We start from the raw sequence: 27,350 nt of genomic DNA, 5'->3' as shown, positions 1-27,350 counted from the left end.
GTCCTAGCACACTGTTGGAACAACAACAAAATCTGAGATTAGATACACCATAGAGGGTAAAAGGAGCAGTTTGACTTTACCTACACCACTCCTTCTTCAGGGCAGCATACTTCTGTGCAAAGAGAGCCCTTTTCATCCCAAGATATCTCCTGTGGGAAAAAGTGGGTATGTGAGTGAGTACCCAGCATGTGAGTGAGTACTGCCAAAAAGACCTATTTTTCTCTTATCTCATCCAGAGAACTGAGTCATAAGTCACATGACCTAATGTCAAAGAGTGGCTGAGATAACAGCCACCAAGGTTCAGAACTGAATGTGTAGAAGGGAAGTAATGGCTAACTGTGTCAAAGGACTCTGGAGGCCCACACATCAACTGCTGAAAACACTTCACCTGTGGATTCCCGCAAACTGGTCCACAGGCACCTCCAATACTCCATGTGTCTCACCCCCACAAAATCCACCTTGTGGCTGGCTTCCTCTGCATGCTCCCAACAGCAATAAGAGTGAATTTAGACAGATAGTAAACACCCCCAGAAAACTGACCTGGAAGAAACCATAAACTTGAGCACTCAGCACTGCCATAAAGAAAGCAAAAAGGAGGCTCTCAGCAACCAACCTGTCTTGGCAGCACAGAAAGAAGGCTTAAGAATTCTGCCATCAAAACAAACAAACAAAAAGCACAAATTGTAGAGCAGGCATACCCATTGAATGGTCTGAAAAAACATCAGAATTCCTAGCAGGGCTGAAAGAAGCGATTTCCCTCTGGAAACCAGTCAGTAAACCTGGAGGAGGTGACTACTTTTTTTTTTTTTTTCCCAATTTATTTATTTTCAGAAAAACAGTATTCATTATTTTTTCACCACACCCAGTGCTCCATGCAAGCTGTGCCCTCCATAATACCCACCACCTGGTACCCCAACCTCCCACCCCCCTGCCACTTCAAACCCCTCAGACTGTTTTTCAGAGTCCATAGTCTCTCATGGTTCACCTCCCCTTCCAATTTACCCAAATTCCCTACTCCTCTCTAACACCCCTTGTCCTCCATGCTATTGGTTATGCTCCACAAATGAGTGAAACCATATGATAATTGACTCTCTCTGCTTGACTGATTTCACTCAGCATAATCTCTTCCAGTCCCGTCCATGTTGCTACAAAAGTTGGATATTCGTCCTTTCTGATGGAGGCATAATACTCCATAGTGTATATGGACCACATCTTCCTTATCCATTCATCCGTTGAAGGGCATCTTGGTTCTTTCCATAGTTTGGCAACTGTGGCCATTGCTGCTATAAACATTGGGGTACAGATGGCCCTTCTTTTCACGACATCTGTATCTTTGGGGTAAATACCCAGGAGTGCAATGGCAGGGTCATAGGGAATTTTTATTTTTAATTTCTTGAGGAATCTCCACACTGTTCTCCAAAGAGGCTGCACCAACTTGCATTCCCACCAACAGTGGAAGAGGGTTCCCCTTTCTCCACATCCTCTCCAACACATGTTGTTTCCTGTTTTGTTAATTTTGGCCATTCTAACTGGTGTAAGGTGATATCTCAATGTGGTTTTAATTTGAATCTCCCTGAGGGCTAATGATGATGAGCATTTTTTCATGTGTCTGATAGCCATTTGTATTTCTTGATTGGAGAAGTGTCTGCAACTTCTTTCAAGATACGTCTCCAAAGGCAAAGGAAACAAAAGCGAAAATAAACTTCTGGGACTTCATCAAAATCAAAAGCTTCTGCACAGCAAAGGAAACAGTCAAAAAAACAAAGAGGCAACCCACGGAATGGGAGAAGATATTTGCAAATGACAGTACAGACAAAAGGTTGGTATCCAGGATCTATAATGAACTCCTCAAACTCAACCCACACGAAACAGACAAACACATCAAAAAATGGGCAGAAGATATGAACAGACACTTCTCCAATCAAGACATACAAATGGCGACTACTTTTTAAAATGCAATGAAAGCAGAGAGAACGTCAAGGAACATAAAAAAAATCAAGTAAACACTAAACCATGCAAGAAATACATTATTTTTCAATAGCCCCAAAGAATTGGAGATTTGCAATTTAACTGATAAAGAATTCAAAATAGCTGTTTTAAAGAAGCTCACTGAGCTGTAAGAAGACACAAAAGTCAGATCAACAGAAGAAAGAAAAGAATACACAAAATGAGAAGTTTAACAGAAGGATAGAGATCATAAAGCAGAATCAAACAAACTCCAGAGTTGATAGCCAATCCAGCAGGAGAAAATATTTGTAAAGTAGAAGACAGTATTCAAATTATACAAAGAAGAGAAAATAAAAAATTAATGAAGACTATATGAACCATGGAACACCAGTAATCTAACTAATATGTGAATGATTGGAATCACAGAAGAAGAAAAGGGCAGAGCTTATGTAAAGAAATAATGCCTGAGAATTTCCCAAATCTGGGGAGATATTTGAATATCCAAGTTCAAAAGCTAAGAAATCACTGCAAAGTTTCTATCTACAATAATATTTGCCAATACATAATATAATAAAACTGTATAAAATCAAATACAAAGACAGAATTTTAAAAGCAGCAAGAGGAAAATATTTATCTCATATGTGGGAATCCTCTCAAGCATTAGAAGCAATCTCTGCAAATACACTGCAGTCCAAAAAACAGTGGGATGATAGATTCAAGTGTTGAAAGAAACTCCCTAAAAAGAATACTTTACCAGGCAAAGTTGTCCACCAGAAATGAAGGTGAAATAAGACTCAAAAAGAAATAGAAGCTAAGTGAGTTCATCACCATTGAAACTGCCTTATAAGAAATCCTGGAAGTTCTTCAAGCTGAAATGAAAGGACACTAATTGTCATGTGATATTTAAACATACAGCACACTAGTAAAGACAATATATTTATATAGTTAAATTCAGAATACTCTTATACTGCAGTACGATAACATACTAACTACCATAAAGATTAAAGGAGAAAAGTATTAAAAATAACTACAGCTACAGTAATTTGTTAATGAATATGCAAAATAAACAAAGGTAAATTATGGCATCAGAAACATAAAATGTGGGAGGAGGAGTGGCACACCAAAATTGTGACATAGGTCATTCCTGACCATATTCCCCCAAACAAGAAGAAAAACTGAAATCTATTCATGGATAGACACCCTTGGGAAAAATCTTAGAACATTAGGATAAAGCTGAAGCACCCCCCTCTCCACATCACAGAGACCAAGACAGACTGCATTAGAGAGGTAGGAGAAGTGGCTACACACTGACACTATTGCCCCTCTCCCATGCCCATTGGAGTGAGATTTCCCCTGAGCCCCCAATGTCTTCAGTTGGAAAAAAGAACCTAGGTGGGGCATCTGGTTCCTCTAGCATTGTGTGTCATCTCTTGGGAGCCCCCACTTGGTCTCACACCATGGGGACTGTGGAGTAATCCATGGGACTTGACCACGGGGAATCTATTACAGGGAAGGAAAGAAGTGCTTGCAAAAACCAACACTCAGACCTTGACAGACTGAGTTCCTACCTGCAGTACGAGAAGTAGTAGTCCCAACCAGCAGGTTTGCTTATCTGCAGAGACAAGATGGTGGCATAATCTCACCAGGAAATGTGGTGAGATTCAGGTCTGTATGATTTGGGTTTTGAAAAAAAGAGTCTTGCTAGCCCTGGAGCTTGGTCTACTACTGCTCAGATGGCGGAGCTGAGTCAGCATTGTTCACTATTGAGTATATCTCCTTGCACTAAATGATCAAGAAAACTGGTAGAACACCTGGAAGCTGTGTGGCCCAACACAAATTGAGTAGATTATGGCAAATGGGGCTGATTATTTGCAGAGCAAAGACAGTGGTATTATTTGGCCAGATTATGGGGACCAAGTTAACTAGAGTCAAGCTCACAAAGAGCCTTGATGGACTTGGAGTCAGCTTCTCTATTTTTCCCAGGCAAAGGAACTAAATTGTAGCCATACCAACTGCTGTACCAACTGGAAGGCCTGATTAGGAACACCAGAGAGGCTGCTTGAGGCTAACCTGCCCATTCTGCCTTGGCAGGGAGCTCATTCACATAGCCTCACCCACTGCTGAGTACAGCTCCTGGCCCAGCCTAACCAGAAAGCCTAAACAGAGTAGTTTGAGACTTTATAGCCCAGAAACACTTGAACAGAGAATACAACAGGCAGAACTGGTCTTTGGCAGAGCAAAACCAGTGGCCCTATTTCGCCAGGGAAATGGGCACAGGATTGCCACCTCTGAAGCCAGTCCTCCTGCTCCACTCAGACAGGAAGACTAATTCTTTGCTAAAAACTCAACCAAAAAATGTTAGATCAATGAATTCAATAAAGTTGCAGGATGCAAAATTAACATGCAAAAATCCATAGCTCTTCTATATACTAACAACAAATTATCTGAAAAAGGAATAAAGAAAGTAATTCCATTTATAATAGAATCAAGAAAATTAAATACTTAGGAATAAGTTTAACCCAGGAGGTAAAATGTACCATACTAAAAACTATAAAACATTAATGAAAGAAAATGAAAAAGAAAAAAATAAGTAGGAAAATTATCCTATGTTCATGAATTGGAAGAATTAATATTGTCAAAATGTCCATAATACCCAAAGCCACCTATAAAGTCAATGCAATTCCTATCAAGATTCCAATGGCATTTTTTTTACAGAATTGGAAAAAAAAACCCTTAAATTTATATAGAATCATAAATACCTTAATAGTCAAAGCAATTCTGAAAAAAAACAGCTGGAGACATCACACTTTCTTATTTTAAGCTGTATTATAAAGATAGAGTAATCAAAACAGTTGGTACTGGCATAAAAACACACACACCAAATGAACAGAATTGAGAGTCAAAAAATAAACCCACTCATACATGGTTACTAATACTCAAGGACACATGTAGGGTCAAAGTGAAGGAATGGATAAGAATGCCATACAAGTGGAAACCAAATTAGAGCAAGGTAACTACCTTATATCAGACAGAGCTCAAAAGACTTATAGACTCAGAAGCTTATAGACTTAAGCTCATAAGTGTAACAAGAGACCCAAAAAGGGAGTTATATATTATTAAGGTACGAATTCATTAGGAGGATGTAATAATCATAAATTTTTATGCACCCAATATCAGACACCTAAGTGTAAGAAGCAAATACTAACAGATATGAAGGGAGAAATAGACAACTATACAGTAATAGTAGGAGACTTCAGTACCTCATTTTCTACATCATCCAGGCATAGATCATCCAGACAGAAAATCAATGAGGAAACATTGAACTTGAACAATACTTTAGACCAAATGGATCTAACAGACATATCGAGCACTCCATACAACAGAAACACAATACACATTCTCTTTCCTTCCCAAATGCACACACAACATTCTCCAGGAAAGATCATTTGACAGGCAATAAAACAAGTTTTAGTATATCTAAGAAGATTAAAATCTTACCAAGTATTTTTTCTAACTAAAGTAGTATGAAATTAGAAATCAATAAATGGATGAAAACAGGAAAATTCACAGATATATGTAAATTAAACAGCACACTCCCAGACAACCAATAGGTCAAAGAATAAATAAAATGTAAAATGAAAAAAAACAACTTGGGATAAATGAAAATAGAAACACAATACACCAAAACTTAAGGATGATGCAAAAGCAATTCTAAGAGGCAAGTTTATAGGTATAAACATCTACGTGACAAAAAAAGAACGATATCAAGTGAACAACTTTTCATCACAAGGAAGTATAAAAGAAGAAAAAACTAAGCCCAAAGTTAGCACAAATAATGAAATAGTAAAGAACAGAATAGAAATAAAAATAAGAAAAATAATAAAAAGATCAATGATGATAAGAAGTGTTTTTTTTAAGGAGTTAAAGAAGTACTCTTTATTCTTATTTTATTTTATTTTTTCAGTGTTCCAAGATTTTTTGTAAAAAAGTAAATAAAATTGACAAAACTTTGGCTAAGACAACGTGGAAAAAAGAAACACTCAAAAGTCAGAAATGAAAGGGTAGACATTACAAATGATACTAGAGAGACTCAAAGATTATGAGATAAAGGGAGCAATTGTAAATTTAAAAATTGGATAACCTAGAAGAAATGGAAAAATTCCTAGAAACATATCATCTACAAAGACTTAATTGTAAAGAAATATAAAATCTTAAGACCTATAATGATAAGGAGATTGAATCATTTGCCAAAAACCACCCATCAAAGAAAAATTCATACCTAGAGACTTGAATACCTCACTTTCACTTTTGATGATTTCACTAGTCAATTCTACCAAAAATGTAAAGAATAATTAATGCCAATCCTTCTCAAATGCTTCCCAAAAATTAAACAGAAAGGAATTCTCTCAAACTCATTTTATAATGTTAACATTACTCTGATACCAAAACCAGTTAAGGACACTAAAGAAAAGAAAACTAAAAGCCTAGATAATAAATAATATCCATGATGACAATTGACACAAAAATTCTCAACAAAATTCCAGCAAAACTCAACAGAACATTAAAATGGTAATATTCTGTGACCAATTGAGATTTATCTGTGAGATGCAAAGGTGGATCTACATATGTGTCATTATATATATAACACCACATTAACAAAATGATGTAAAAATCACATGATCATCTCAATAGATACAGAAAAGGCATTTGAAAAAGTTTACCATCTTATAAAAACTTGCAATAAATTTGATATAAAAGGAACATATCTCAAAAAAATAAAAGGTCATACATGACAAGTCTATAAGCAAAAGACTTAGAGGTTTTCATCTAAGATCAGGATAAAGGTGCCCATTCTCATCATTCCTATTCAATTTAGTACTGGAAATCTTAGAGCAATTAAGCAAGAAAAAGAAAAGGCATCCAAGTTGAAAAAGAAAAAGTGAAGTTTGCAAATGATGTGATCTTATATGGAGAAAATCCCAAGGATTCTACCACCAAACTTTTAGGACTACTAAATGAAAGCAGTAAAGTCAAAGGATACAAAATCAACATGCAGAAATCAGTTGCATTCCTATACACTAACAATAAAATATCTGAAATAGAAATAAGGACAACTGTCTCAGTCACAATAACATCAAAACAATAGAGTACTTAGGGAATACATTTTAAAAAGGTTGGTTACAATCTAAGCACTAAAAACGGTAACATTTTGATGAAAGAAATTGAAGACTCTTAAGTGAATGATATCCTAGGTTTATAGATTGGAAGTTAATGTTTTTAAAATGTTGATACTATCCAAAGCCATCTATAGATTCAATGCAATTCCTATCAATATTTTAATGAAATTTTTCTGAAAATAGAAAAAAAATCTTAAAGTTTGTTTGGAAACACAAAAGACCCTGAATAGTTAAAGCAATTCTGAGAGAGAACAAAGTTAGAGGCATTACATACACTTCCTGTTTTCAAACTATATCGCAAGGCTATAATAATCAAAACAGAATAGTACTGACATAAAAACAGAACATATACCAATAAAACAGAATCAAGAGCTTGGATAAATCTTAATATATAGACAATTAATAATTGATAAGGGAAACAAGAATACTTAATTGAATACTTAATTAAGTAAGTAATACTTACTTAATGGTCTCTTCCATAAATGATGTTGGAAAATTGGGTAGCAATCTGTAATAAAACTGAACCCGTATCTTCTATGGTTAGTAAAAACTAATTTAAAATAGATTAAAAACTTATGTGAGATCTGAAACCTCAATATTCCAAGAAGAAAACAGGGGGGAAAAAACTCTTTAATATTGATCTTGGCAATAATATTTTGGACATTGTATCAAAAGCACAAGCAACAAAATAAAAAACAGGTGGGACACCAAAATAAAAAGTTTCTGCTCAGCAAAAGAAACCATCAACAAAGTGAAAGGGCAACCTATGGAATGGGAGAAAATACTTGTAAACCATCTATCTCATAATAAGTTAATATCCAATGTAAGGAACTCATACAACTCAGTAGCAAAAAAGAGAGAGAGAGAGAAAAGGAAGAGGGGGAGGGGAAGAAGAGGGAAGAAGAGGAGAAAACCCAAAACTAAAACAATGCTATTATAAATGGAGAGGATGTAAATAGACATTTTTCAAAGAAGACATACAAATAGCCAATGCAAAGGTGCTTGACATCACTAATTAAGGAAATACAGATCAAAACTACAATGCGGGGGGAAACAAGATGGCGGGGAAGTAGGAGGAGGCACCGTTTCAACCTGTACCCTAAAGTGAGCTAGCTGATTACCTACCAAAGAACTCTGATCACCCATGAAATCAGGCTGAGATCAGAATTATATATGTCTGGATCTATACAGGGGCAGAAGACACCAGTGGGCAGGTAAAGCAGAGTGGGAACGTGGGACTGATATTGGAAGATAAACAAAAGGGGGGGGGGAGCCACCAGAGGCTACCAATTGGAAAGTAATACCCCTAATACATGAGAGTGCCCTGCCTCTGGGGACCAGCATTAACTTGGAGTCTGGTTGAAAGCACTCAGAAAGAGCAAAGGATTGCGGGGGGGGGGGGGGGAATCGGAGCAGTTAGGGACAGGGGCTTAAGTCCCCGGACCCAGGACAGCTTCCCCTGGCGCTGAGCCAGAAAGAGTGTAGAGGAGAAACTAGGTCTTGGTCCCAGCGCGTTGGAGAATGCTCCCGTGAGGGGCTGGGAGCCTCGCCAGACAGCAGAACACCGCGCCACGCTATCAGAGCCTGAGACACGTGCGCCCCACACCCTCCCCTGGGAGAGGTGCATGCAGGTGCCAGCCGGGAGCTCTTGGACCTGGAAAGACCAGGCACTCCCAGCCCAGGCCAGTGGGAAAATCTGTGTGTGATCACTGCTTGGAACATCTCTGGCGGTCTGGTGCTGCCCAGACAGCCACTGCTGCTGTGGTTTTGGATACAAGCAGGAGATCCTGTGTCCCCAAGGACTGTGACTCGAAACCTGCTCTGCCAATGGCCAAAGGGGAATTTATGTGCCCTCCAGCACTCACAGGGGAGCAGACTGAGGCTTCTTTCTGAGAGGGAGGTCGGGGTGCAGTTTGCTTTCCTCTAAAACTCCAAAAACCATCAAAAGCTGTCAAGGCAAGAGAAAACAGATGAACAAACATAAAAACCTCCAGAAAACAAAAGCCTGAAAAAACCGGTCTCCTCAGAGCCCACCCCCTTGGGGGGGGCGGGAGGACTTAACTCAGGGAACATCATTGACTGAAAACCCACGTGGCAGGCCCCTCCCCCAGAAAACCAACAAGAAAAGAAAAAAAAAAGACAACGAGGGAACAACCACCACTACTTCATAGATACAACTTTTATTTTTAACTCGTTACCACTATTCTGGTTCATTTTTTTTATATAGATAATATTTTAACCTATTTACCTTCACAGTGAGATGTCCAGTACATCAAATTCCATAATAACCTTCTAACCTGAACTTTTTGATACATACACCCATGTTTTTCCTTTGCTTTTCTATTTTTTTAAATTTTTTTAATTTTAGTTTAGTTTAATCTAGTTTATTCTTTTTTTATTTTTATTTTCTAATATTCATATAGAGTTAAACTTCAAGATAACCCCCTTTCCCCAATCAATGCTGCCCTTATAGGTAAACCAATTTTCAATCTCCCTTTATCTTAGGAAAGTTGAGTCCTTTAACAAAGATATCAAGATACATCCAGGAAGAATAAAAATAACCTTCCTCACCCACACTGAGAATTTATAAACACTCTCCCATCTTTTTCTTCCACCAGTGTTTCTGTGTATTTGTGTTTGTCCTGATAGTATATAAATCTTATACTTGGGGTTCTTTTTGACGAGGTTCTTCTTTTTTTTGCTTATATATATATATATATATATATATATATATGTATATATATACATATATATGAGACATATATATAGAATACAAAAATATATTTTTTTTCTCTTGTCATATACTTTTATCAGTCTTTTTGTTTGTCTGTTTTTGTTTGTATACTTCATAAATCTTACCTTAGGGCCCATTTGGGCTGAGCCTTCTCTTTTATCTTCCCTTTTTTCCCTCTCTCTCTTTTTTCTTTTCTTTTTCTTTTCTATTTTCTATCATTTGGGTGGGGAATTCTGATTGCTGAGAAACATTCCAGGGTGCACCTTGACTGCACCATGGTTGATACATCCAGCTACATCCATTCAGCCATCTCTCACCAAAATGACTAGGAGTAGGAATGCCCTCAGAAGAAAAATACAGAGGATGGGCCTTCTACAACAGAGCTAATGGCTATCAACAGAGACAATAAGTCGGAAAGGGAATTCAGGCTAACAGCTATCCAGGCAATAGGTTGGAGAAAGCCATGGATGACCAAACGGAATTGATTAGGGCAGAACTGAAAGCCACCAGGGATGATGTTCACAATGCTCTCAATGAGTTCCAATCTAATCTAAATTCTCTCAAAGCTAGGGTAACTGAGACAGAAGATAGAATTAGTGATCTGGAGGACAAACAGATAGAGAGAAAGGATCAGGAGGAAGCCTGGAACAAACAGCTTAGAAGCCATGAAAACAGAATCAGGGAAATAAATGATGCCACGAAACATTCCAATGTCAGAATTATTGGAATCCCTGAAAGGGAGGAGAAAGAAAGAAGTCTAGAAGATTAGTGGAAAAAGTTGTCCCTGAAAATTTTTCCAATCTCATGAATGGAACCAGCATTCATGTACTAGAGGCATAAGGCTTTCACCCCAAGATTATAGATTCTCAAAAGTCCTCAAGACACCTAATAGTAAGAATGAAGAATTATATTTGTAGGCAGACCCTCTTGAAAGCTACTAGGACAAAGAAGCTCCTTAAGTACAGAAGAAAGCCCATCAGAATAACATCAGATCTGTTCACAGAGACCTGGCAAGCCAGAAAGGGCTGGCAAGATATATTCAGGGCACTAAATGAGAAGAACATCCAGCCAAGAATACTTTATCCAGCAAGACTGACATTCAAAATGGATGGAGAGATAAAGAGTTTCCAAGACCAGCAAGGCTTAAAAGACTATGCAACCATCAAGCCAACACTGCAGGAAATATTAAGGGGGGTTCTATAAAAGAGAAAAAAATCTTAAAAATATCATTGAACAGAAATATAGAGACAATCTACAGAAAGAAAGACTTCAAAGGTAACACGATGTCAATAAAAATGTATCTGTCAATAATCACTCTCAATATGAATGGCCTAAATGCGCCCATAAAATGACACAGGGTTGCAGATTGGATAAAATGACAGGAACCATCCATATGTTGTCTAAAGAGACCCATTTTGAACCTAAAGATACACCTAGACTGAAATTGAAGGGATGGAGAAGCATCTTTCATGCCAATGGGCCTCAAAAGAAGGCCGGGGTAGCGATTCTCATATCAGATAAATTAGATTTTAAACTAAAGACTGTAGTCAGAGATACAGAAGGACACTACATAATTAAAGGTATTATCCACCAAGATGATCTAACAATTGTAAATATCTATGCCCCCCAATATGGGAGCAGCCAATTACATAAGAAAACTATTAATCAAGAGAAAGAGTCATATTGATATGAATACATTAATAGTAGGAGATCTTAACATGCCTCTCTCAGTAATAGATCATCAAAGCAGAAAATCAATAAAGAAAAAAGAGCACTGAATGCCACATTGGACCAGATGGACCTCATTGATATATACAGAACATTCCACCCTAAAACAACAGAATACTCATTCTTCTCAACTGCACTTGGAACCTTCTCCAGAATAGACCACATACTGGGTCACAAATCAGGGCTCAACTGACACTAAAAGACTGACATTATTCCCTGCATATTATGCAGATCACAAAGTTCAGAAGGAACGCAAACACCTGAAGCTAAAGACCACCTTGCTTAAGAATGCTTGGATCAATGAGGAGATCAAAGAACAACTTAAACAATTCATGGAAACCAATGAGAATGAAGACACATTGGTCCAAAACCTATGGGATACAGCAAAAGCGGTTCTAAGGGGGAAATACATAGCCATGCAAGCCTCCCTTAAAAAAAAAGAAAAATCCAGAATATACCAGCTGTCTCTACACCTTAAAGAACTGGAGAATCAACAACAAATCAAACCAAGTCCACACATAAGAAGGGAAATCATCAAGATTAGAGCTGAGATCAATGAGGTAGAAACCAGAGATACAGTAGAACGTATCAATGAAACTAGAAGCTGTTTTTTTGAAAGAATCAATAAGATCGATAAACCATTGGCTACACTAATCCAAAAGAAAAGAGAGAAAGCCCAAATTCATAAAATTATGAATGAAAAGGGAGAGATCACAACTAACACCAAGGAAGTAGAAACAATCATCAGAAGTTATTATCAACAGTTATATGCCAATAAGCTTAGCAACCTAGATGAAATGGATGCATTCCTGGAAACCTATAAACTACCAAAATTGGACCAGGAAGAGATCAACAACCTGAACAGACCGATATCTAATAACGAGATTGAAGCAGTGATCAAAAACCTCCCAAAAAACAAGAGCCCAGGACCTGACGGATTCCCTGGGGAATTCTACCAAACTTTCAAAGAAGAAATAACACCTATTCTCCTGAAGCTGTTTCAAAAAATTGAAGCAGAAGGAAAACTTCCAGACTCTTTCTATGAAGCCAGCATTACCCTGATCCCCAAACCAGGCAAAGACCCTACCAAAAAGGAGAATTTTAGACCAATATCACTGATTAATATGGACGCTAAGCTTCTCAACAAGATCCTAGCCAACAGGATCCAACAGCACATTAAAAAGATTATCCACCAGGATCAGGTGGGATTCATCCCTGGGCTACAAGGATGGTTCAATATTTGCAAATCAATCAATGTGATACAACAAATTAATATGAGAAGAGAGAAGAACCACATGGTCCTCTCAATTGATGCAGAAAAAGCATTTGACAAAATCCAACATCCGTTCCTGATTAAAACGCTTCAAAGTATAGGGATAGAGGGAACATTCCTGAACCTCATCAAATATATCTATGAAAGACCCACAGCAAATTCATCCTCAATGGGAAAAAGCTTGCAGCCTTCCCGTTGAGATCAGGAACAAGACAAGGATGCCCACTTTCACCACTCTTGTTCAACATAGTATTAGAAGTCCTAGAAACAGCAATCAGACAACAAAGAGAAATAAAAGGTATCCAAATTGGCAATGAAGAAGTCAAACTCTCTCTATTCGCAGATGACATGATTCTTTATATGGAAAATCCAAAAGACTCCACCCCCAAACTACTAGAACTCATACAGCAATTCAGCAATGTGGCAGGATACAAAGTCAATGTGCAGAAATCAGTGGCTTTCTTATACACTAACAATGAAAATACAGAAAGGGAAATTAGAGAATCGATTCCATTCACTATAGCACCAACAACCATAAGATACCTGGGAATAAACCTAACCAAAGAGGTAAAGGATCTATACTCAAGGAACTACAGAACACTCATGAAAAAAATTAAAGAAGACACAAAAAGATGGAAGACTGTTCCATGCTCTTGGATCAGAAGAATAAACGTTGTTAAAATGTCTATACTGCCTAGAGCAATCTATACTTTTAATGCCATTCCGATCAAAATTCCACCGGTATTCTTCAAAGAGCTGGAGCAAATAATCCAAAAATTTGTATGGAATCAGAAGAGACCCCGAATCGCTAAAGAAATGTTGAAAAACAAAAATAAAGCTGGGGGCATCAAGCTTTATTACAAAGCTGTGATCACCAAGACAGCATGGTACTGGCATAAAAACAGACACATAGATCAGTGGAACAGAGTAGAGAGCCCAGATATGGACCCTCAACTCTATGGTCAATTAATCTTTGACAAAGCAGGAAAAAATAGACAGTGGAAAAAAGACAGTCTCTTCAATAAATGGTGCTGGGAAAACTGGACAGCTATATGTAGAAAAATGAAACTCGACCATTCTCTTATACCGTATACAAAGATCAACTCAAAATGGATAAAAGACCTCAACGTGAGACAGGAATCCATCAGAATCTTAGAGGAGACCATAGGCAGTAATCTCTTTGATATCAGCCACAGCAACTTTTTTCAAGATATGCCTCCAAAGGCAAAGGAAACAAAAGCGAAAATAAACTTTTGGGACTTCATCAAAATCAAAAGCTTCTGCACAGCCAAGGAAACAGTCAAGAAAACAAAGAGGCAACCCATGGAATGGGAGAAGATATTTGCAAATGACAGTACAGACAAAAGGTTGATATCCAGGATCTATAATGAACTCCTCAAACTCAACACACATGAAACAGGCAAACATATCAAAAAATGGAAGAAGATATGAACAGACACTTCTCCAATGAAGACATACAAATGGCTATCAGACACATGAAAAAATGTTCATCATCACTAGCCATCAGGGATATGCAAATTAAAACCACATTGAGATATCACCTTACACCAGTTAGAATGGCCAAAATTAACAAAACAGGAAACAACATGTGTTGGAGAGGATGTGGAGAAAGGGGAACCCTCTTACACTGTTGGTGGGAATGCAAGTTGGTGCAGCCTCTTTGGAGAACAGTGTGGAGATTCCTCAAGAAATTAAAAATAAAAATTCCCTATGACCCTGCCATTGCACTCCTGGGTATTTACCCCAAAGATACAGATGTCGTGAAAAGAAGGGCCATCTGTACCCCAATGTTTATAGCAGCAATGGCCACGCTCGCCAAACTGTGGACAGAACCCAAGATGCCCTTCAACAGATGAATGGATAAGGAAGATGTGGTCCATATACACTATGGAGTATTATGCCTCCATCAGAAAGGATGAATATCCAACTTTTGTAGCAACATGGATGGACTGGAAGAGATTATGCTGAGTGAAATCAGTCAAGCAGAGAGAGTCAATTATCATATGGTTTCACTTATTTGTGGAGCATAACAAATATCATGGAGGACAAGGGGTGTTAGAGAGGAGAAGGGAATTGGGGTAAATTGGAAGGGGAGGTGAACCATGAGAGACTATGGACTCTGAAAAACAATCTGAGGGTTTTGAAGGGGCGGGGGGTGGGAGGTTGGGGTACCAGGTGGTGGGTATTATAGAGGGCACAGATTGCATGGAGCACTGGGTGTGGTGCAAAAACAATGAATACTGTTACTCTGAAAAGAAAAAAAAGAATCATCTAAACAATTATATTTAACAAAAAAAAAAAAAGAAAAAAGCTATAATGAGATAACATCCCACACCTGTTAGAATGCTTATCATCAAGAAGACAAGTGATAACCAGTATTAGTGAGGATGTGGGGAAAGGGCAACTCTTTTACGTTGTTGGTGGGATTGTAAAACTGGTGCAACTATTATGGAAAACATCATAGATGTTCCTTCAAAAATTAGAAAGAGAACTACCATGTGATCCAGCAATCCCACTTCTGGGTATATATTCAAAAGAAATGAAATTACTCTTTCAAAGTGATACATGTACTTCTGTGTTCATTACAGCATTACTTACAATAGCCAAGACATGCGAATTATCTAAATGCCCACAGACAGGTAAATATATAGAGAAATATATGTAGAGAAAAATTGCTGACTTTTCTTACCATCTACCTAAAAAGAAAACAAGAGAAGCCTTTTGGAGGTGATGGGTATGCTTATTGATTGTGGTGATGGTATTGCAGGCATATGCCTATGTCTATACTTATCAAAATATATATGCATTAAATATGTGCAGTTTTTGCATAGTAAGTATAATTACTAAGCTAAAGAAAGAAGATGCTATCAATGAACACAGAATAAAGACAAGGATTAGAAAATGATCAAATACTTTATACAAATTAGAGCAGTAAGCAAGTGGCCACTTAATAAAATGTGGTAAGAAAACATTACAAACATATAAATAAAGACTAGTAGTACATGGTGTTTGGAGAGTAGTGTATGAATATTCAGGATCTCTATCTAATTTCTAAACATTTTCATTTTAGGAATGAATTTGTTTAAAAACAAAAATAAGTTTTCAAACCAACAAGATTTAGTTCCGAAGAACATCTCAATGAGTAAATTCCCAACAAAAGTGATCAATTTATCACCTTTTGACAGTCAAGGTAAAGAAAAAAAGAATATATATATATATTATATATATATTATATATATAATATATATATATAATATGTGTGTGTGCGTGTGTGTGTATGTATAGTGGTTGTTTGGTATGACTTTTCATTTTACTCATTTTACATCTTTTTATTCAGAAATATTTTAGGGGACTCCTTGCAAACCTGAAAATTAAATGGCTTTAATTTATACCTTTACTAGTAGTATAATATTTCACAGTATAGAATTATTTATTTAATCATTCTTCTGTTAAAGAGAATTGACTTTTTTGGCTTTTTACCACTGGTAAATGTCTCCAAGAACATGCATTCATATTTATTGATGCTTGAATTTCTTTGGGAGAAGATCCCAGGATTTTATAATGTTAAAAGATACTTCTAGATTGATTTCCTAAAATGACATTAAAATTCACATGTTCTCTAGCAACTGTGGAGGAAAAAATACTTTTCTCTGCCTAACCATCAACTATACAGGTAGGTGTTTTGTTTGATTAATTTATGTCCATCTGTGTTATTGAATCATTAATTTTTTAAAAATTTTTCCATATTTCCAAAACTATTTACCTTAAAATAGTAATGCAGGATTTAGAGTTCATGATTTGGGAGTTAGGAATGTAGACTGATTTTGGCTGGCTAACATACACATCTTTGCTCACCTTGTGGTCCAATGGCTTCACTCACATGTCTGGCAATTGGCTAGCTGTTGTTTGGGACAATGAGGTATATATTTGGGGATCATCAAGAGATAAAAAGCTCACTAGTTGTCTGAAAAAGAAGCAAAAGTGTAAAAACTCATTAACTAAGTATAAAGTTGTTAACTGGGTAACAAAGTGTAAAAGAATTCTGAGATAACATGGAGGAATGTTACGAAGAAGTTGCCTCTTCTAAGGCTGATAAAGACTCTGAGTAGAATATGTGGCTTGGCTGGTGCTAGTATCTCTGATTTTCAGGAGGGTCTCAGACATACTTCTGAAGAGGGGACATTGCTAGTGTCTCAGCTGGTGAGGTTTAAATAAAACTGGTTTTGCAAATGTTACGAAAACTACAGACCATTTATGTCATGGAAAGAACTTCCACTCCTAGGATAAAGAAACATTGCTGGGATGATGTTCACAGAAACTGAAAAGAGACATGAAGCTCTCAGGAAGCCCAATGGTAGCCAAATGAAGGAAGCAAATCCTGTGTTTCTCCTCTAAACTTGCAATCTCCCTCTAGAATGCTTTATTTGCCTAACCCTAATTTAGAGTTACCTGGCAAAGCAAAAATGTGGTTATCAGAGTCCTGCATCCAATTTCACAAAGCAACTATGGAAGGATGGTTTGGGAGCTAAGAGAAAACAAACTTTTCAAGTGACACAAGAGGTGACTTGGCCCCTTGTCTTTGATCATCCAGCTGATTAGCTTAAGCATATCCATGTTATAACCTCAGGTTCTAAGAGCAACATGTGAGCAAGCCCATTGTACAAGCCTTGTAGAAACATTTGAAGTTTCTGCTTGCATCTGTTTACTTTTGTTCCATTTACTAAAGTCGTATAGCCAAGACCAGAGTTGTATGCGAGGATATGAACACCAGTGGTCAAGAATACATTGAGGCCATTATTGAAACCAATCTACTGCCATGTTCCCTCTAGTTGCAAATATTCTTGATACCCCCACCATGCAAAATGCATGTGCTCTTTCCTGAACCCCACAAATTCATATTAAAATTTGTCATGAGGGCCAGAGATCACAATTTTGTGATCTATAATCATTTTCAGAGGAAGGTCCTATGATGTGACTTCCTGCACAATACACACACATACACACACAGAGAGAATACAGTAGCAATACAAAGATAGTCCCCACAGGACCCAGTCCCTTACAGAAAGGTGGCAGAGAAAAAACACAACAAACAGACTCACCTAGCAGTAAATTATGCATTACAGTTAGGTTGTCTTTTTCATCATTCAATTATATTTTAATTATACTATAATTTTCTCAATAAAAATATGCATGCGGAGAAAGGGGAACCCTCCTACACTGTTGGTGGGAATGCAAGCTGGTGCAACCACTCTGGAAAACAGCATGGAGGTTCCTCAAAATGTTGAAAATAGAACTGCCCTATGACCCAGAAATTGCACTACTGGGTATTTACCCTAAAGATACAAATGTAGTGATCCAAAGGGGCACGTGCACCCGAATGTTTATAGCAGCAATGTCCACAATAGCCAAACTATGGAAAGAACCTAGATGTCCATCAACAGATGAATGGATAAAGAAGATGTGGTATATATACACAATGGAATACTATGCAGCCATCAAAAGAAATGAAATCTTGCCATTTGCGACAACATGGATGGAACTAGAGCGTATCATGCTTAGCGAAATAAGTCAAGCGGAGAAAGACAACTATCATATGATCTCCCTGATATGAGGAAGTGGTGATGCAACATGGAGGCTTAAGTGGTTAGGAGAAGAATCAATGAAACAAGATGGGATTGGGAGGGAGACAAACCATAAGTGACTCTTAATCTCACAAAACAAACTGCGGGTTGCTGGGGGGAGGGGGGTTGGGAGAAGGGGGGTGGTGTTATGGACATTGGGGAGGGTATGTGCTTTGGTGAGTGCTGTGAAGTGTGTAAACCTGGCGATTCACAGACCTGTACCCCTGGGGATAAAAATATGTTTATAAAAAATTTAAAAATTTTAAAAAAAATAAAAATATGCATGCAAAAAAGCAATGAACCAGGGTGTTGGGAGATCCTAGGATGAAATACAGATGGACATAAGGAACTACTACAAATATGTAACAACTGATTTCAGCATTACAATAGCATAAGATGTCTCTTGTTTATCCCCCTTCCCCCATTCTCAACAACAAAAATCTGGCACCCATCCATGAATGAAAGTGCATTTGTAGAAGTTGTGGGATCTAGTATTACACACCAAGGGACCTGGAAAAACCTTGCCCACCTGTGTATCGATTGGGTAATAGGCAGACAAACCTCCATCCTGGCTGTGGACTCTAGTAGCTCATGAATGGTTCCAACACTTCTTTGTCACAGTCAGGGACCCGGAGAACTCTAACTCAGGCAGTCACCCATAGAAAAGAGGCAAGTCCAGGTTTCCAGATTAGAAGTTCCAGTACTTTGTTGAAGCAAAGAATGAGTTTGGATACATTGGATTGGAGAAGAGGAACAATTTGACTGTGAGTGCATCACATGTTCCCCAAGTGGTGCAGCTAGGACCAAGTGAGACTTTCTCACTCCATGATGTCTCCCTTTGCAGGGAAAGAGGGAGTAAGAGTGAGTACCAGGCTTTCCTAGCTATGCAGGACACCACCAAAGCATCTAGAGTACTGAATTGTGGGATGAGAGTAGGAAAGAGCGGCAGATATGGTTCTCAGCATTAAAGGGATGTAGCTTCTGCTGTGCTTGGACTCCATCAGGAAGCCTACTCATGAGCTGTTGGGAAAGCCTCACTTGCAGAATCCAGCAACTGGCTTGTGGGCATCCCCAGCAACAGGCTTATCTCACCCATGCCTCCCCAACTCTAGCCAGCTCCCTGTGCATGCTCCTGAGAGTGGTAGGGACAGCAAGCTTTGGTGGACATCTAGGGAGCACTTGCAGAAAGCAAGCCAGGTTCTGTGGGCCAGAGAAAAACCATAACTTGAGCTGTGGTGCCACCTTAGAGAAAACAAAAGGGAAGGTATCTCATTTGGTCAGCTATCATGCAGGATCAAGAGAAAATATACAAGCTTAAGAACTCTGCCACAAGAGGGAGCAGTAGGTATTGAGCAGGTATATGCTTTCAAGGTCCCAGAAAGCCTCAGGATTTCTAGCAGGGCTGATGAAAGGCAGGTCCTTCCTGAGGGCAGTTAGTAAAGACTGGAGGAGGTCACTGCTACTTTAAATGTAAGACAGCAACACAAATCTCCAAGGAACATGAAAAATCAGGGAAACAGGACATGACCCAAAGATTATAATAATTTTCTAGAACCAAACCCCAAAACACAGGGATCTAAAATGTCTGAGTGAAATCAGTCAAGCAGAGAGAGTCAATTATCATATGGTTTCACTCATTTGTGGAGCATAACCAATAGCATGGAGGACAAGGGGCGTTAGAGAGTAGTAGGGAATTTGGGTAAATTGGAAGGGGAGGTGAACCATGAGAGACTATGGACTCTGAAAAACAGTCTGAGGGGTCTGAAGTGGCGGGGGGGGGTGGGAGGTTGGGGTACCAGGTGGTGGGTATTATAGAGGGCACAGCTTGCATGGAGCACTGGGTGTGGTGAAAAAATAATGAATACTGTTTTTCTGAAAATAAATAAATTGGGGGAAAAAAAAAATAAAAAAAAAAAAATAAAATGTACCCTATAAAGAATTCAAAATAACTTTTATTATAATACATGTAATATTAGAACTATATATATATATATAATATATATAATCCTGTGTATATATATATATATAATCCTGTATTACTGTATATAATCCTGTATTACTGTATATAAAATAAACTATATATATAATATATATATATATAATCCTGTATTACTGTATATAAAATAAACTATAATGTACATAATATATATATATAATCCTGTATTACTGTATATAAAATAAACTATAATGTACATAATAGAACTTTATATATACAATGGAATACTATTCAGCTATAAAAAGAAGGAAACCCTAGTTATTTGCAACAGCATGGTATTGTATGGTGACTAATATAACACAATTTAAAAAAAAAAGACAAGGATGGGCCTTGGAGGAATTATGCTAAAGTGAAATCAGCCAGACAGAGAAAGACATATACAATATGATCTCACTTATATGTGCAATCTAAAAAAAAGCTGAACTCATAGAAACAGAGAGTAGAACAGCGGTTACCAGAAGCTATGTGTTGGGGGAAATGGGGATATGTTGGTCAAAGAGTATGAATAGAAGAAGATGAATAAGTTCTGGATATCTAATATACATCATGATGATTATAATTAACAATACAGTATTATATGCTTGAAAGTTGCTAGAAGATTAAGTGTTAAATAGTCTCACTACACAAAAGAGGAATTAGCTAATGATGTGGTGGTAATTATTTTGCAATATGGAAGGGTACAAACCAACACATTGTACACCTCAAATTTACATTATATGTCAAATGCATCTCAATAAAGTCTAAGAAAAAAAATAATGAGTGATATAACCTTATTGTGAGAGTTAGAGAAAAATGAGCAGCTTGAAGTAATTGGAAAAGAGTGCTCTGAGTGCATACTGTAAGGCTAAAGACACAAATGACTGCATAAACATTATACTCTAATTGGTAAATTTGTCCCTCAGAGAGGTACAGATTAGCAGTTTTTAAAAAAACACTTCAGTGGGGGCCTAAATTGCATATCATAAAATTTGCCCCATCTTAATTATATGAGTCAAGGTATGAGTCAAGGATTATAGTAAATTTACTTAGGTCCACAGTGACCATCTTAATTCACTTTTAGAGTATTTCACCATTCATGCAAGATCCCTAATGATACCCACTTCCAGTCTCAGGCAACCACTAATCTGCTTTTTGTTTCTTATTAATTTACTTTTTCTGGACATTTTACATGAATGGAATCATATAATACATGGTGTTTGCTGTGTAGTTTCCTTTGGTAAGCATGGTTTTGAGGTTCACCCATATAGTAACATATATCATATTTCATTCCTTTGTACTCCTTTGTATTTGATTCCTTGTATGGCTGTAGCCCATATTCTTTATCCGTTCATAGGTTGATGGACATTTGGGTTCATTTCACTTTTTGGCTATAAGGAAAGCTGCTCTGAATATTCCCATGTTGGCCTTTGTGAAGACAAATTTTCATTTCTCTTAGGTGGATACCTAAGAGTAGAGTTGCTGTGTTGTATGGTAAACTTATGTATATTTTTTTAATTGCCAAACTGTTTTCTAAAGGGGCTGTGCCATTCTACCACATACCAAAGGTATGAAGGCTCTTATTCCTTCCCATCCTTGCCATCACCTGGCTAGTATCTGTCCTTTGGATTATAGACATTCTGTTGGATATGAAATGGCATTTCATTGTGGTTTTTACTGACATTTCTCTAAAAAATTATTTTGGGCATCTTTCATGTGTTTATTAGCCATTTGTGTATTTCTTTGGTGAAATGTCTTTAAAACTGCCCATTTATAAAGTTTTGTTTTTTAAGTTCTAAAATTGTTAGAGTTCTTTATATATTCTGGATGTGATTTCTTATTGGATACATGATTTGTGAATACTTTCTTCCAGTCTACAGCTTGTCGTAACTTTCTCTTTTTTTAATTTATTTTTTATTTTCAGCATAACAGTATTCATTATTTTTGCACCACACCCAGTGCTCCATGCAATCCGTGCCCTCTATAATACCCACCACCTGGTACCCCCAACCTCCCACCCCCCGCCCCTTCAAAACCCTCAGATTGTTTTTCAGAGTCCATAGTCTCTCATGGTTCACCTCCCCTTCCAATTTCCCAAAACTCCCTTCTCCTCTCTAACTCCCCATGTCCTCCATGCTATTTATTATGCTCCACAAATAAGTGAAACCATATGATAATTGACTCTCTCTGCTTGACTGATTTCACTCAGCATAATCTCTTCCAGTCCCATCCATGTTGCTACAAAAGTTGGGTATTCGTCCTTTCTGATGGAGGCATAATACTCCATAGTGTATATGGACCACATCTTCCTTATCCATTCATCTGTTGAAGGGCATCTTGGTTCTTTCCACAGTCTGGCGAGCGTGGCCATTGCTGCTATAAACATTGGGGTACAGATGGCCCTTCTTTTCACGACATCTGTGTCTTTGGGATAAATACCCAGGAGTGCAATGGCAGGGTCATAGGGAATTTTTATTTTTAATTTCTTGAGGAATCTCCACACTGTTCTCCAAAGAGGCTGCACCAACTTGCATTCCCACCAACAGTGTAAGAGGGTTCCCCTTTCTCCACATCCTCTCCAACACATGTTGTTTCCTGTCTTGCCAATTTTAGCCATTCTAACTGGTGTAAGGTGATATCTCAATGTAGTTTTAATTTGAATCTCCCTGATGGCTAGTGATGATGAACATTTTTTCATGTGTCTGATAGCCATTTGTATGTCTTTATTGGAGAAATGTCTGTCCATATCTTCTGCCCATTTTTTGATATGATTGTCTGTTTTGTGTATGTTGAGTTTGAGGAGTTCATTATAGATCCTGGATATCAACCTTTTGTCTGTACTGTCATTTACAAATATCTTCTCCCATTCCGTGGGTTGTCTCTTTGTTTTCTTGACTGTTTCCTTGGCTGTGCAGAAGCTTTTGATTTTGATGAAGTCCCAAAAGTTCATCTTCGCTTTTGTTTCCTTTGCCTTTGGAGACATATCTTGAAAGAAGTTGCTGTGGCTGATATCGAAGAGATTACTGCCTATGCTCTCCTCTAGGATTCTGATGGATTCCTGTCTCACATTGAGGTCTTTTATCCATTTTGAGTTTATCTTTGTGTACAGTGTAAGAGAATGGTCGAGTTTCATTTTTCTACATATAGCTGTCCAGTTTTCCCAGTACCATTTATTGAAGAGACTGTTGTCATAACTTTCTTAATGGCAGTCAAAAGTTTTGAATTTTGATGAAGCCCAATATATTAATTTTTCTTTTATGGATCATGCTTTTAACTTGTATCTAAAAAGTCATTGCCTATTTAATAACTCAAAATTTTCTATTTTTTTCTAAGAGTTTTATAGTATCACTATTACATTTAGGTATGTAATTTATTTTGAGTTAGTTTTTGTATACAATGAGAAGTAAAGTTCCAGGTTCATCTTTTTGCAAGTGTCTATCCAATTGCCAGAGCATTGTGAAAAGAGAATCCTGTTTCCATTTAATTGCATTGGGAACTAGTTGAAAATCAATTAGCTATAATCATAAAACGTTTACTACTGAAGTCTTAGTTCTGTTCCTTAGATCTATTTTTCTATCACTGTGCTATTACCATATTGTTTTGATAACAAAGTTAATAGTAAATTTTATAATTGAAAGATGAAGTCTCTATAGTGTTATTCATTTGGCTATACTGTCTTTTGCATTTCGTATAAATTTTAGTTTCAGGTTGCTAATTTCTGAAAAAAAATGCTCCTAAAGTACTGATAGGGATTATATTTAACATATTAAATTATATTTAAATTAACCTATTATATTAAATTTATATTTAAATTACATTTAAATTAATATTCAAATTAGTGAATATTAATTTGAAAAGAATTGCTATCTTAAAAATATGAATGTTCTAAGAGTTCTGGTTTGAGATGGTGACAGAGGAAACCCTTGAACTCACAAATATCAATTGTTAAGTTCTCTACTAAAACTAATACAGTGGTATGTCATTATATTTCAAACAAATAAATAAGTTCTAATTAATGAACATTGAACTTATTCATTTATATTGGATTTAATTTCCCTTACTGTGTTTTATAACTCTCATTACAAGTCTTACCTCTCTGTTAAATTCACTACTATTTTATTCTTTTTTTTTTTAAGATTTTATTTATTTGTTAGAGAGAAAGTGCACAAGCAGGCAGAGTAGCAGACAGAGACAGAGAGAGAAGCAGGCTTCCCACTGAGCAAGGAGCCCAATTTGGGACTCGATCCCAGGACCCTGGGATCATGACCTGAGGCGATGGCAGCAGCTTAAACAATTGAGTCACCCAGGCATCCCTATTTTATTCTTTTTTGATGCTATTGAAAATAAAATTGTTTCCCTAATTTAGATTTGAGGTTATTCAATGCTCATATATAGAAATAAAATTGAATTTTCTATTACATACCCAGTTGTATGAAAGAAGAGTTTAGAAAAGATATGTTGTTATTTATTGTTACCGATATAATTACTTTTAAAATGCTTTTTATTTCTTCATGCAGATTTTGAGTTACTACCTGATGTCATTTTTGTACCAGCCTGAAATATTTTCCTTAGCATTTCTTTTAAGACACTTTTCCTAATATAACAACAATAGTCTTAGTTGTTTTTTATCTAGGAAGGTTTTTGTTTTATCTGTTATTATTTTTGAATAATAATTTTCCTGGGTATTAAATTCTTGGTTGTGAATTTTTGCTTTCAGCATTTTTAATATGTCATCCCACTGGCTTCTGGCCTTCATTGTTTGTGATAGAAAATCAGATGTCAGGTTTTTTAAAAAGATTTTGTTTATTTATTTGACAGAGAGAGAGGGATCATAAGTAGGCAGAGAGGCAGTGGAGAAAGAGGTGGAAGCAGGCTCCCTGCGCAGCAGAGAGCCCGATGTGGGGTTCGATTCCAGGTCCCTGAGATCATGACGTGAGCCGAAGGCAGAGGCTTAACCCACTGAGCCATCCAGGTGCCCCTCAGATGTTAATTTTAATAGCTTTATCAATATATAATTCACATACCATACAGTTCATTCATTTACAGTGTATAATCCAGTGGTTTTTAGTACATTTACAGAGTTATGCTTTCATCATTATGTTTTATTTTAGAATATTTTAACTGTGTGAAAGAGAAATCGTCACATTCCAAGCCATAATCTGCTGATCTAATTTCTGTCTCTATAAATTTCCATACACTGGACATTTCATAGAAATGGAATTTATAATAGGTGGTCTTGTTGAATTCTTTTACTTAGTGCTGATCTCTAAAACTATCCTTCTTAATGTGTATTTCTTTATTAGTGAAATTAATCATCTCAAAACATTTTTAGTTATTTCAGTTTTATTGGCAGCTAACTTACTGTGTATCAAAATCAGTTACAAATGTAATCCATTTTACAGCTAACATATTTTCTAAATATTTCTAGAAGAACCTTATGAGTACACTTCACCCCATGTGATTGAACCTCCAAAAGCAAATCATAGAACCTCTAGGGCTGGGTCAACCATTTATAAATCCATCCAGCTTCCTTCATTGAATAAAAAACCTTCAGGTAATGTACAATGTGATTTTTTAAATTAGTAAAGCTTTAATTGTGTGGAAATAACCAGATCATACTAGCCTTAGTCATATAACCAGTTTAGCTAAACATAAGTGAAAATAAACACTGATTAACCTTACCTAACATGTATGCATTCTTAGTGAATGAGTACTGTCCCTGGCATAGCTCTTCTTCCCTGCCACCAATAAATTGGAGCTCCATGTTTTTTCACAACCTTCCTTCCTTCCTTTTTTTTCCCTAGAGATTTATTTATTTGAGAGAGAGAAAAAGAGAATACACATTGAGCAGGGGGAGGGGCAAAAGGAAAGAATCTCAAGTAGACACCCTGCTGAGTGGGGAGACCCATGTGGGTCTCAATCTGAGGACCCTGAGATCATGACTTGAGTCAAATGCTTCACTGAATAAGCCACCCAGGTGTCCCCTCAATCTTCCATTCTTGCTCACCATTATGATAAACCCATTTTATAATCCTCTGTTTTAGGTTTTTATATTCTCTTTTTGTACAATCCCAAGTAGGATCTGCAATAAAGAGACTCAGCATGAGGGTAGATTGGAAGGAAAATAAACATGTTTTCCCTTTCCCTTCATTAGTATCTCCCCAGGTATCTAATCCATTAATATCTGGGAACTAATTTACAGAATCCATTCCTTATCATTGCTCCAGAGGCATTATGTAATCATTAACCTACTGTATTTCCCATAGATACTGAGTTTGAAGGGTTTTTTTTAATGTAGATTATTTTTGGCCTATTATATTTTCTAAAGCCCCAAATAATTATATGTACTACCAATACTACAGAGATCACAAGTAGGCAGAGAGAGAGGGGAAGCAGGTTCCCTGCTGAGCAGACAGTCTGATGCAGGGCTTGATCGCAGGACTCTGAGACCATGACCTGAGCCGAAGGCAGAGGCTTAACCCATTGAGCCTCCCAAGAGCCCCTCAGAAATAAAATAAACTTGACTATTAACTGAAGTAAGGCAGATTGGGCAAATAAGTCTTCTCTAAATTTAGAAAAATTAATTATAATATGCTCTTTATGTTCAGATTAACTATCTTTGTCTTCCTACTAACTGCCAGACTGTCATATTCACCTCCTACTTCATATCACCTATAATACTGTTTCCCATTCATTTAGCTCCTAGTTTACCTACAATTTAGGGTTTCCTTTCAAGATTTTTATTTATTTATTAGAGAGAGAGAGAGAGCATGTGCATTAGAGACTGAGAGAAAGAGAAAGCAGGAGCAGAATCAGGGAGAGAAGGAGAAACAGATTCCCTCGCTGGGCAGGGAGCTCAACATGGAACTTGATCCCA

At 37.1% G+C, this 27,350-nt stretch overlaps 1 protein-coding gene across 1 annotated transcript in view; it reads left to right on the top strand.

Annotated features, from left to right (window-relative positions):
* The window catches only part of CCDC7 (coiled-coil domain containing 7), a 443,154-nt gene extending 416,068 nt beyond the window's left edge, over window positions 1-27,086 (top strand). The window contains exons 34-37 of the mRNA XM_044226418.1: window positions 101-165; window positions 15,959-16,070; window positions 25,902-26,027; window positions 27,082-27,086. Of these exons, the coding sequence (XP_044082353.1) occupies window positions 101-165; window positions 15,959-16,070; window positions 25,902-26,027; window positions 27,082-27,086 (308 nt within the window). The remainder of the gene's footprint in view (window positions 1-100; window positions 166-15,958; window positions 16,071-25,901; window positions 26,028-27,081) is intronic.
* The last annotated feature ends 264 nt before the right edge of the window (window positions 27,087-27,350 follow it).

This window comes from Neovison vison, chromosome 12, assembly GCF_020171115.1.
Source record: "Neovison vison isolate M4711 chromosome 12, ASM_NN_V1, whole genome shotgun sequence".
NCBI classification, from domain to species: Eukaryota; Metazoa; Chordata; class Mammalia; order Carnivora; family Mustelidae; genus Neogale; species Neogale vison.
The sequence above is the reverse complement of the archived record's forward strand: the minus strand, read 5'-3'. Positions and strand labels throughout refer to the sequence as shown.